Source organism: Cydia pomonella, chromosome 8 (genome assembly GCF_033807575.1).
Source record: "Cydia pomonella isolate Wapato2018A chromosome 8, ilCydPomo1, whole genome shotgun sequence".
Lineage (NCBI taxonomy): Eukaryota > Metazoa > Arthropoda > Insecta > Lepidoptera > Tortricidae > Cydia > Cydia pomonella.
The window spans coordinates 16,726,986-16,740,313 of record NC_084710.1 but is presented as its reverse complement, the minus strand read 5'-3'; the positions used below and the strand labels follow the sequence as shown (position 1 = coordinate 16,740,313).

Genomic DNA, 13,328 nt, shown 5'->3' with positions numbered 1-13,328 from the left:
CTTGTCATGTCATGCGTCATTTTCGCACTTACATACGTTAGAACGTGACAGACATGATGACAGATGATAAAAACTGACCATCTTAGTCCTACAGGAATGTTAGAATGTTTTTTGAGCAACCAATTAATCAAAATTTGACATTTAAATAATTCATAAATTGGTTTAACCGCATATATGAGTAATATTCATATCAAACATACATTTCATAAAAAAATCATAATTATGTCTATCGTAATAATGTTGGTATGGTTGAAATTTATGCACGACATTTGCGACTTTAAATTTTTGTAATGAGTATACATAGTATATATATTATTAGTATAATTAAAAAACGGTTGTAACAATATTCAAATTTTAACTTCCGACATTGTCAATGTCATGTACGATTAGGTAGTGCAGTAGGTGCGAACTATGACGGATTCTAAATCTTAGTCTAAAAATATGCGTATTTCTGATACATTTATTTACACAATAGTGCATACTCATTACAAAAATTTAAAGTCGCAAATGTCGTGCATAAATTTCAACCATACCAACATTATTATAAAACGGTCAGAATTTCTAAATCTATCAAATGCGAATGGCCTTATCACTATTTGCTTCAAAACGATTGTCTATTTTCCTGTTGAACTTTAACTATAACCTACCTAACGTAATATAATTATTTAGGTATATCGTATATGTCAATTTCAATTATAGTAGTTGAGTCAAATTGATAATGCGTAGGTGGAGGTTTAGAGCCCCAGAAGTTCGACGGGGCGTTCCGGTCAGTGATTCGGCTGCCGATCAAACGCGTAACGAGCGCTGACTACGGCGCTTACAAGTGTGTCTCCAAGAACGCCTTGGGCGACACCGAGGGCACCATCAAACTTTATCGTAAGTATTTAGATTATCTTCATCTTTCTATGAGTGAGGGTCATGCATGACCATTCTAGAACAGTTCTATAGTTATTATTATTTATTTTAACTGGAAGTAATAGCGTATTCTTAAAATTTTGTGGTTTCGGAGTTTTTCTCTATGCTATGTTATACGCCATGTTCACGTACAGTGTGCTGCGAATTGCATGGAAAAATTATGAATGAATTCATTGATGAAGTTGTCATGCACTTTTAATGTGTGTAAATCGTGAAAGTTTCAATCAGGGTTCCACATAGGGAATGCAATCCCGATCCCGCGGGATCCCGATCTCGCGAGATCCCGTGTAATTTTTCGGGATCAATCCCGACGCATAATATGACGGGATCCCGTTTGGTATTGACGGGATTGGGCGGCAGTCGTCAGCGATGATACACACGTATTATATCGTAAAGAACCCAACTAAGCAGAGATTAATACGGCAGTATTAAACAAAGATGACTTGCCTCTTTCAATGATTGCAGAAGATTTGAATTTACGTGCTACTGCTGTACAAACTAATATGTCACTTAAAGAGAACAAACTCTGCGAGCATCTAAAAGTCCCTTTACACGTGTATCCACGAGCTTAGACAGATTAGAGTCTGTCATAAAAAAGGAAATGGATTTATTTGAGTGTGGAGGAACAAGGGGGAGATTTTTTCAGTTTGCATATAATTGCTTCGACACGCTGTTGCCAACCAGTGTTGAGTCGGAGAGGGCATTCTCAGCAGCTGGCTTTTTAAGAAGTCACTTTCAAAATCACTTGTAATACTCTCTAATTCCTTGTTGTTTTGATTCTTATTACAGTTTATACTTATTGTTTTGATTACCTTTGTTAATTTCCAAGGAAAACTGATGATGATTTGGTTAATAATATTAAAGAATAAAGGTTTTTGTTTTCTGTCTATTAATACGTTATTTTAATTAACGTCACCATCACAAACATACCGTTATTATCGTTTTAATTCATTCAAATTTTACTTTTTTTTTAATCTACTCGGGATCCCGAAAATTCCGGGATCCCGCGGGATTGATATTTCTAATCCCGCGGGATCTCGAATTTGCAATCCCGAGTCGGGATTGCATTCACTAGTTCCACAGTTCTTCAAATCCGTTTGGGAGAGAGAAAATCCCTCTCCTAGAGTTCTTTAAGCATTATGACTGACTTTTTAAGATTAGAGGTTCTTCATTTGACTGCTCTTTTTGTGTTATGTACAATCGCCTGCGCTTGCGGTGTTCCAGTTAAGAAAAAAAATCCCTTAATACCTGCCTACTGCCTACCTGCAACGCGTTCAAACGAGTATCGCCCTATGTGTATAAGTTTATCAAAAACACTCACTCTCCGATAGCGATCGATCTTTGAAGAAATGAATATTGACGAAACAGTTTTCTGATATCAGTACTTTTTTGTTAAAAATTATGAATATATTATACTTACAATATTCGTGTGGGTAAAACTCTAAACAACAATTTGTTATCTGAAATTTTTGCAATCAAGCTGTCTTAGAAACTGCGTAACAAACCAAATAAATGTCATCGAGTTTTATTATTATAATAGTGTGAATTTGAAGTTTTTACGACTGTACACCATTTTTAGCATTGAGTTTTTATGTAAAGTAACAACAATCCCGCCAATAACGCCGGAAAAATGCCCTTTTCCCGCTAGAGAATCTTCTGTGTTTTATTATTGCATATTAATTGCTGGCAATTCATCTGAATGTTTGCCAATTAGGCAGGCTTAAATTAAAAGGACAAGCTTCTGACAAAACAAACTTACATACATATTAATAGCAAGTTGCGCTGGGCTGCCTCCGTAACTTGCAGACCATTAGTATAATCCCTACTAGTTTGCTGTATTTATTACCTATTGATATAAACTACTATTAGAAAGCTCGACTTTAGATGTGAATTTAATGTCTGTTTGTGACTACTAGCTATTAGATTGTATAATATATGCATTGCATGTTGTGCTACGTTACATACATAATAGTTAAATTAACTCTAGAATTTCTTTTAAAGCTATGCCGCAACCTTCACTGGACAAGAAAAATGGTACGTGTCCTATTATAGTTTGGTTATCATTAGGTATTTTAAGTTGTTAAGAATATCAATTGTCAACTAACATGATAAGTCAATGTCAAATTTTCGCTTTCTGCGGTGGCAACATGGTTCCATTTTTATCACCTGTCACTATGCCCGTCACTTTCGCACTTACATACTTGTTAGAACGTGACAGGCATGGTGACAAATGATAAAGAGCCGACTATCTTAGCCCTACTGGTAGTCTATACCTGTATAGTTATAAAATATAATTAACTTATAATAACGTAATACGTCGTCCACAACGTGTCGCACACTGTGCTGTTTCGCACACCCCACTGGCTCCACATAAAACCGGCTCCGTTGACCACGCTAGTCGTGCCAGCTGCATTGCTGAGTGGAGACCATTTCGGCTTCACATCTCTGTTTCTATTGTTTTCTTCATCATTACCCTATATTTGCTATATGTGCTATTTGATTTGATGTGTTGTCTGAATAAATGATTTCTATTCTAATCCCTAAACCTCCAGACTATATTCAGTCCGCAATTAATAAAAAATGAGACATATTTTTTTCTAGATTTTAATTATCTATGCGATTCAGCGAAGTGTCTGTAATTAGGTTAGAGGTCGACGAACGTGATCTCTGTGGATCGAATAACTTGGAAACTATTTACGCACTAAACAATACAGTTATTGTGAAAATCGTATTACTTGTATCTGTGATCAAGCCAATAGTGATTTCCCTTTCAATGTAACTCTCGATGGTCCTGGGTTCGAATCCCGTTAAGGGCACTTATTTGTGTGATGAGCACAGATAATTGTTCCTGAGTCATGGATGTTTTCTATGTATTTAAGTATTTTTATATTATAAATATCGTTGTCTAAGTACCCACAACACAAGCCTTCTTGAGCTTACCGTGGCACTTAGTCAACTTGTGTAAGAATGTCCCTATAATATAATTTATATATAATTTCACTCATTTTCATAACAAATACCTCGGGTTGATTATTTACATTGTTTTTTTTTTAACACAGCTGTCCAAAGGCTGAACATAGTTGCTGATAAGGCGTCAGAAATAACGCCTTTCGGTACACAAGGTAAGATTTTTTATTTTTATAACAATAGTAAACTTACGCCATCGATATGTTCTAAAAATACAACTTTAAATTGAAAATTATAACTTTAATAAATGAGATAAAGATAAGAAGGAAGCTTCGATACTTCAGATACTCAAAAATCGACCCAGAATGTCGCATGACTCCGGCTTGGATTCTGCTTAAAGTAATAATTATATTATACCTTTTAATTAGGGGGTAACGCATGATAAATAGATTAAAAGTATATGCATAATTTCAACAAGTAAATAATGTAATAAGCATGTACATAGTATTAAGTATTACCAATATAGTTAAAGAAAATGTAATTTTTCAACTAATAATACTTGAATATCTTCTTAGAAGGTAAAAGAAAACACGTGGAAGTTAATTAGATTATTCAGTATAAATAAACAAAGTTTCTTGTGATTGTAATACCGCGATCCCTTCTCCCTGTTTCCAATTATCCGAAGACAAAAACATTTATAACATTAGCAATGGTTAATTAGCGAAATGTTTTATATAAATCCTATTTTATTTTAGATTTCAGACTACAAGACTACAACAGAGCAATCTCGGTGGATGGATGCTGTTTTGGTTTTTTGATCTCATTCTTAGTTATTTTAATGAAAACATTAACGTCTCGAGGGTGATATCGAGAAAGATGTATATAAATAGCTGGATATCCACCCAATGATCCCAATTCGGAACAGCTCCACGTCTCATGATCCGGTCAGTACGGCTCGTGGTTCGGGGGTATCCAACGAGCGATAAAGAGCACTCGCCTCGGGCGTAACATTTCAACAGGTGGATACCCAGCAATTTATTAAATAAATATTGCTTTGTTGTCTCTGAGACTGATTGGCAGCTGTACACGTATGGTTGCTGCTTAAGGGTTATTCGCAGTATTTTGAATTATACAATTAAGCTCCTTAGCGAATGAATTGTAAATTGTAAAGAAATATGTCCTACTTAATATAGCTGTCTGATTGTATTGCTTATGTAAAAAAAAATATCTTTGTGGAGTTGGATACATTGTTTTAAGAGGAATTAAGCTGATATTAGGTATGAATAATTGTAAAACAAACAATTTTAGATGATTATTATCGCATAATCTCTTACTCATTGCTTGATGATATCAGCATTAATCAGAAATTTGCATACCTACCTATCACCTAACATGAGAGTACCTATAGAAATAATGTTTTGTTTTAGGTGTAAATTGCATAAATATTCGTAATAATAAACGGTGGAAATAAGAACAATTATTTTTGATGACAACTATTGTTTTATGTATAATTAGTGCTTATTTTCAGTCGTACAGTTGTAAATCAATCAATTAAATGAAATGTAAAGTGATTTTAGGTCAGAGTTCATTAATATTTAATTATTTATTTAGATGGTAGGTTTAACTTCATAGCTTTATTATATCTTTGAAATTAACATATCTTTTGAATTTATTTTGAAGAATGTAAAAATGTAAAGATTACTATAAACAAAACTAGCATAAATATAACGTCACAGGTAATTTAAAACAGAATTAGCATATTATTTCATATTATTATAAGTAGCTCATGTAGGTACAATGAAATTCCAATGCATTCAATAAATTTACATATCGTCATTAGGATTGTGTTGTAGTAATTCCAACCTTGATCAATTATTACTAGTTATAATGTTGACGCAGGGACTATGTCAATTTACAATTAATTAATTAATTACTTTCAGTCTCGTCTAAATTTAATACGAGCTTTGATGACGTTATGTAACAAAAATAGAAATCAACCTTGTATGGCATGAGAAACTCTTAAAAATTGTACATCGTCACTTTAAATATATATCAGCTACCAGGTCAATTACAATGATTATAAAGAGAGAAGTATTTTTTACTTGAGACAAACCATCTACTGCTTCGGCCAACGAGTTTTTGTTACGGAACATTGAAGAACTAATTTACATTTAGGGCGTAGTTAAGAGGGTAAATAAAGGTGAACGCGCCAGCAACTGTAAAATTCTGAATTGGGATGAAACTTTTATGCCCAAATAAACTCATATTTTAACTACTTCTACGATAACATTCAATTTCTTTGTTCTTAATATAAAAACCTGATATAATTTCCACAAAACAGGCTAATCAGCTTACTAAAACCATAGAAAGCTTTGAAAAATTAAGGTTAGGTGTAGACCTTTTAAACTAAGGCGGTTTATAAGAATTTATTATGGTCAGCTACGGACAGGTTGAAAGGCTTGGCTGCATGGAGCTGGTGTGTTTTAAATATGTAATGTACCAACATGTTTTAGTCCCCGGACTCAGCTAACCTTCTACTAGAAAATCATCGCACACCTTCATTACCAACCACCTGAGATAAATGGTATACTTAAATTCGTCGGTCGCCTCTGGTCGGCTTCTCACTGATGCTTTTCTATTGTAGCTTTGACTCCGCTACGCGAGATAGTGACAATATCAGAGAACAGATGTCATTTATTACTTACTCTGTACTAATCTTCTGGTGGACATAGATCTCTCCCATTTCACATTTGCATTTCTCCCATCGAGCACGATCCGCGGCCACACTTACCTTGCGAAGATCGTCACTCCACCTTGTCTGATGGTGTCAACATAGTAATGTTATCCCCTAACACGCTTGGTCCATCGGTCAATGGTTCTGCGAAAAATATGAACTGGGCACTGCCACTTCAGTTTGATAATCTGCAGGGCTACGTCGATAACTTTAGTTCCCTGTCAGATCACATCATTATGGATACGATCCTTCAGATACACGCCTTAAGCCCTTGCCAAAGCTCGCTGTGCGATTTTAATTTGTGGACCACCATCCTCACCGTGAGTGTCCACGTCTCGACTTTGTACACGTATGTCAAAACTAGCAGAACGCACTACTGATTAAGGACTTTTTGGAATTGACGACGAGAAGAACAAACGCAATTTCCCATACGTCGCTAAATTCAGCTATATTCTTCTATTGCCCTCTTTCTCCAAGGCAAACGGCGTTTCTATCTTTGCAAATATAATAATATGGGCCGCATCTATTGACCTTGTCTCTCATATAAATTAGGGTCTCACTTCTCAGTTACCTGAATAACTCCTTGAGAGTATTTTTTATATTCACAATTTACTAATTAGACAAAATTAAAGGTTGTCAAGACAATATCCAAAGTATTTACTCGAAGCCTGCGGCGTCATGAGTTGTTTGACTTTCGAATTTTCTTTGAACCCATGTTTTTCTTAAATCTTATACCTATTTCAAGATGTATTTATCATTGAGTTTCAGTGTTTGAAGGTTTATTTAAAAAAGGTTAGTTCTTGCTTTGTCCTGTTGGATGAAAGGCCTACTCAATTTTATAAATGCGAAAAAACTCTCTGTCTGCCTGTTACTTCTTCACGCTCACAACGCTTTACCGATTTAGATAAAATTTGGTATGGAGATAGTTTCAGGTAAGATGAAGGACAAAATAGTTTTTATTCATCATCATCATCCCACGAAGAAGAAGTCGCGGGAAGATGCTAGTACTTACATACTCATATCAAATTGGGCCATATTTTAAATAATGACAAGTAATCATTTTACAAGTCTAAATCAGTAAGACTGACTATAAAGAATAACTCATGCTAGAATCGTCCGAGTCAGGGCCGAGGCTTCCGACACTTGGTTTTCTATGACAAGCGATCGGTTATTACGTGTTACTTTCTATAGATAACTGCCTGACGGCCCGATTCGAAGAATGATTAAGACACGTTTAAGATCTTTAAAAGATCGATAGCTAGACGACATGTCAAAATTGACGTTTATTTCGATTCCACTGTGATACAAATAAGATCTATCTACGATATTTCTAACGTCAAAGTGACATTGGTTGCCCGAATCGAGTTGCTTCTGTCAATTATACGACATACATACGATATCTAAATGAGAACTTATTTTAACCAGAACTTATCGTTATCGTACTTATATTTTTCTTCGAATCAGGCCGTAAGTCATCCTTAAAACGCCTCTCGTTATATTGAGTTATTGACTAAGCGCAATTCAAACGCCGTTTTACACTTGACTTGTAAGCTTGTAGCTTTATAAAGCCTGGTTGTACAGTCAAGTGTAAAATATACCAATCCACGCAACTTACTCAAAACATGTCCCATAGCTCTTAATTCGCTGACATACGATCTATGGGACATATTTTTGAGCATCTTGTGTGCACCCATATTTTTACACTTGACTGTACTAGTAGCGGAAAATTTTAAGCAGGACTTACCTTTACGAAGTGCCCTGAAATATAATTATGTTTATAAACCAAAGTGATGGCTCTGATACCTGTAGATACATATATAAATAGCGAATATATAACTGTATTATTTTATATATGATCCGATAACTATTAACAACTACGTTTGTGTATTTTATGAAATTATTTGTGTATTTTTTTCTTTGTAACCATGAAATTATACATGCTAAAATGCTTCCAAAAATTTGATTCATGGTGGTATAGTAAATGAATGTAAAATTTAAATTCATACAATTATTGTAATATACAAAAAAAATGTCATCGTATAAATATTAAATGCTACCGTAAAAACATGTTTAAGTTAAATGCGTTTTCCCCAGTTAAATCTCGTTTTCCTAAATAGCTTGGTTAAAACGTGGTTTCACTCATTACAACTAGGTACTTTTTAATACCTGGTTGGTTTTTACGGTAACATTAATATCGTAAATATCATGTCAATAGTTATCGATAGTGTCAAAATTCAGATGTACATAGGTACATGCGGACCACTGTTGCTTCTCCGTGAGTAATAAAAAATTACGAACATTAACGTGTTTTATTTTGGACTAATTTCTTCCAGTCATGGTTGCGCGTAGAAGCTACCGAAGTCATGACTCAATAGGTAGTAGGTATTCCACCATATACTTTATCCTGATTTCCTAGTTTTCGCAGGAAATAATAATATAATAGGTAGGTTACTCAGCTATATATATATATATATATATATATATATTCATTGCATTGCAACAACATATTGTATAGACTCTTACCAGTGGGGAGACACTCCTCCTTTCGGCTTTTCTCGCCTCCATGCGGCTCAGCATTGCTCCGAGCAATCTTTAGGGTTGGTAGAACTTGACGTCCCTGTACGTGCACGAGCAAAGATAAGATAATGACTTGAATTTTGAAAACCCTAAATGGCCGAAAGGGATAGTGCCATACATTAAAAATGGACAGCATAATTCGTCCCTGAATCGCTGTTAAATTTCGGTTTTGTAGAAAGTGTCATTTCTGTACGGCAGTACTATTATTTATTCTATGCTCTATGTATCCGTTTTCCTTTAACGTGGGAACAACATCTATATTTTTTTACGTTATTACACCACTGCTTTGCAGCATAAGGTGGTCTAAATCTAAGCTAGAAAGTAGTAAATAATTGCACAACTGAATCAACAGCCGACGAATAAATAAATATCAGGCGACCTCTTACACAGAGAAACCTAGTCCCAAACTAAGCAAAGCTTGAACTATGGGTACTAGGCAACGATAAACACATAATTACATTAATATTTATATACAAAGAAAATACCCATGACTCAGGAACAAATAAATATCTGTGTTCGTCACACAAATAAATGCCCCTACCGGGATTGGAACCCAGGACCATCGGCTTCATAGACTTCACTACCCACTAGGCCAGACCGGTCGTCGGATAATGTGTTAAAACGCTAAGCTGTTACTTACTAGGTGCTGATTGGTCAACAACGATTAAAAGAAGTTTGTCCCCAAAATTAAAATAGTTATTGCTTTTGGTTCCCTTTACAGTATTTTTAACCAAGTAATTTGTACTATTTTTGTAAGTATGTTTTGTGAGAGATGGCGACACTTTCAGGGTTTGTAGCCAACGTACCAATCTCAACTATCACTGTCGCACTAATAGATAAGAGTGATAGAGAGAGCAACTTTTCAAATCTCGAATTTTTGAAGTTATGATTCGGTCGCGCTCCGGTGGGCGGGAGTGCGTGCGTGCGATAAGGACAACTGCAGCTCGGACTAAAATTCTCATGCGAAACACTCAAAAATCTAGGATTCGTTCTCGATTGTTTCCTCCTCCAAAACACAACCAATCATTGTGAAATTTTGGGAACTGTAATGCTGCTATTTGTTGCTGCTGATATTTGTTGTCATATTTGTATACTGCGCCTTTTTTGCAGCCAATTCAATTGAACCGTTTTTGCGATTTTCGAAGCGCTGTAAGTTTCTTCAAAATAAAATAATCCAAAAAATCAAAACATAGCGGCACAGATATTGATGTTATCGATCTTATTTAAAAAAAAAACCATTGATCATGGATAAAAATCCAGGGAGGAAACAGTCGAGAGCGCTTGTATGGAAAAATCGCAACTAGGAATTCTTCTTAACGATTGGCACGTTGGCTAAACACCTAAAGATAGATGTCCTTATTCTTGTAACAACACTCGAATAGGTAAGTAAGAACATTACTGACACTAGCCTGAATCCGCTATTACGTATTCGCATATTAAACTACGAGAACCACTAAGTTGTACTTTTAAGTCGATTACCAGTGCACTTAGAGTTTGTCTTAACTAGGCCCTGTTTATAGGGTGAGCTTCGTTCGTGTGGCACTCTGCCCAGAAACTAGCCAACATTACACGATACTCGTTTATGTTCTAGCTAACCACAATACGTATTTTCGCACAGCAATTTTACACTGTCAATTGGCGCTAGATTTGATATGCACGAAGATAATATATTATATTATTAATATAAAAGAATATAAAATGAAGCCTCGGGAGGCCAAAAGTCATATTGAGTAGTATTTTGATTTTAATAACTGTTAAGTATTTTATAATATGAATTTCAGACGATTGCTCGCAATTAGGTATTGATACGCGCGAGATGCACTTCAGGTCAAAGTCGGAATACTGCTCATTGATGATTTGACCAAAATCAAAGGATAGATAAGGTCTTTCGGTTGGTATATAATGATAAAATGCTTTGAGTGACCTTATAGAATATTTTGTACCTATGCGAGTATTGTACCTGCTTATTTATGTTATAAACTGTTTCTCCGGCGGTTAATCAAATGCACGTGAGACTACATAGTTACCGGATTGTAATGTCATTCCTAGTCTTATAATTTAATTATTCGTAGTTGTCCCCTGAGCAGATATTCAGGTAACAACATCTAAGTGCACCCTACAGCAACCACTGCAAAGGGACTTCGGGAGAAATTAGAGTCGCAATATCTCCTGAAGTGTACTGTTGAATATTTGAAACCGGTGCATCCAGGTGGACCGGCACAGAGAGCTTATAATACATCTAAGATAACTGAAATGTGTACTATAGGTATTATCTAATGGTTACTTAATTTTGGTCCCACATTAAATCTTTTCTTCACTTTTAGCAAGGTTTTAAATAAAGTTTAGTTATTGCTCCTCATTTGATCCGCACTAAACGCGAAACCCTGTATTTTCACTGAATTTTCGCCATTTTATTATCTTGAAAGTCCCTAAATAAACGAACAAAAAAAAAAAGCTTTTATTTAACTTGCCCAGTTAGTTTGGGTCAAATCTTGGAAGCTAAATGTGACCCACTTTCCGATTTACATATGTAAATCGGACGTGCAATATAATGATGGCATGGAGCTGATCTGATGATGGAGACAGGAGGTGGCCATGGGAACTCTGTGACAAAACAAAGCAAACGAATGGTGTTTGGGGTTGTTATAATTGTCTCGATGATTATTAGTTGCCTGTGTAATGAAAAGTACAATCAGCGATAAAATCTTAGTGCCAGAAATGAAATGTAAATTTAAGCATTTTATTTGTGTGCTGAAAGCAAATTATATCTTGCATTACATAGTATAACTATAGGGTGTTTATTTAGTCACTTGCAATAATTTACGGGGTGAATATATAGGTCATACTGAGCGACTTTTACTATGGAACCAACCCCGAAATCGCCATAAAAATGCTGTGTCATAGATTTTGGCTGGCTGTCCTTGACATTTTCTATGGGAGAATTATTATTATTTTCGCGATTTCGGGGTTGGTCCCATAGTAAAAGTTACTCAGTGTGACCTATATATTCACCACGTAAATTATTGCACGTCACTAAATAAACAACCTGTATACAGCACTAATAAACCTAACATATATACTAACTTCAATCGTGTGACTTTAATACAGATACAAATGACTCAAATCTGCATTGCATACCTGGCTTTCTATGCAAATAATCTAAGCAATAATTGATTCAATCGAAGTTCGTAACTAGCGAAACAACGCTAGGGCATTAAGCTAAATAACCTGGTTATCCTGTGCCATACGAGTTACGTAATATTATGAATAGATAACTAAATATTGCCTGTATTGGGTATCATCTGTAAGTGAAGTGTTTGAAGTAGGTAGGTACCTACCTACTTCAAACCTACACCAACCTACTTAAAATACATATACGGTAGATACATTATATTTATTTTCATTTCTCAAGCTCTGAAAGAAGGTCACTGTTGTCCTAAAAAGTGTGCAGAAAGTATTACATTTCTGAACTAGAGCATTTTACTTTCCAAGTAAGATTTTTTATATTTTTGTACGATAAACAATTGAAATTTGGTTTTAAATGGATTTGTTATACAATTTCCATTCTGATATTTATTTACCTGAATGGTTAATGGGGTCCCAGCGCGCACATATATATCGCGAAGCGTCTGGTTGACGTAACTGGTGACCGAAGAGCTGGCGGCTTCCTCGCACAGTTTATAAGCATTACGATACAACTAGGAGATTCCGCAAACATCCTTGGTACAATGCCTTATTGGTACAAATTTTAGATTTAACTCACTGCGTTCGAGCGCCAAAGTACCTCGGCAGAAATGAATGCCTTTCATCCCTTGGTTAACAAACTAAGGCTAAAATCGGGCGCTAGGGTTGGTGCAAGTTTGACTGAATATAGTTAGAATTTTTGACGTCATTAGGTTACATCCTGGATTTAAAAAAAAGTGCTGCTTACACAATCCAGCTTGTTTGACAAGCACGAGTGTAGGCTTGACAATCGACGTCGTTCACGACTTAGCTTGAAGTGATTGTCAACCACAGTTAAGCGATTGAAGACGTATGACAAATATTTTATAGCATATAATAGAATTAATTGCACTTCAGGCGGGCTTGTCAATTACGTCATTCACGAACGTTATCATATACGTGCTTGCCAAGCATGCTAGATTGTCTGCATACTTCTTACTCGAGCATGTGTCCTTATAGAAAAGGTACCTAA

General features: G+C 35.4%; 1 protein-coding gene across 1 annotated transcript in view; it reads left to right on the top strand.

Moving 5' to 3' along the window:
• The window catches only part of LOC133520705 (lachesin-like), a 32,776-nt gene extending 23,921 nt beyond the window's left edge, over positions 1-8,855 (top strand). The window contains exons 7-10 of the mRNA XM_061855318.1: positions 727-876; positions 2,917-2,949; positions 3,975-4,037; positions 4,578-8,855. Coding sequence (XP_061711302.1) covers positions 727-876; positions 2,917-2,949; positions 3,975-4,037; positions 4,578-4,687 — 356 coding nt within the window. The 3' untranslated portion in view covers positions 4,688-8,855. The remainder of the gene's footprint in view (positions 1-726; positions 877-2,916; positions 2,950-3,974; positions 4,038-4,577) is intronic.
• Positions 8,856-13,328: the final 4,473 nt, after the last annotated feature.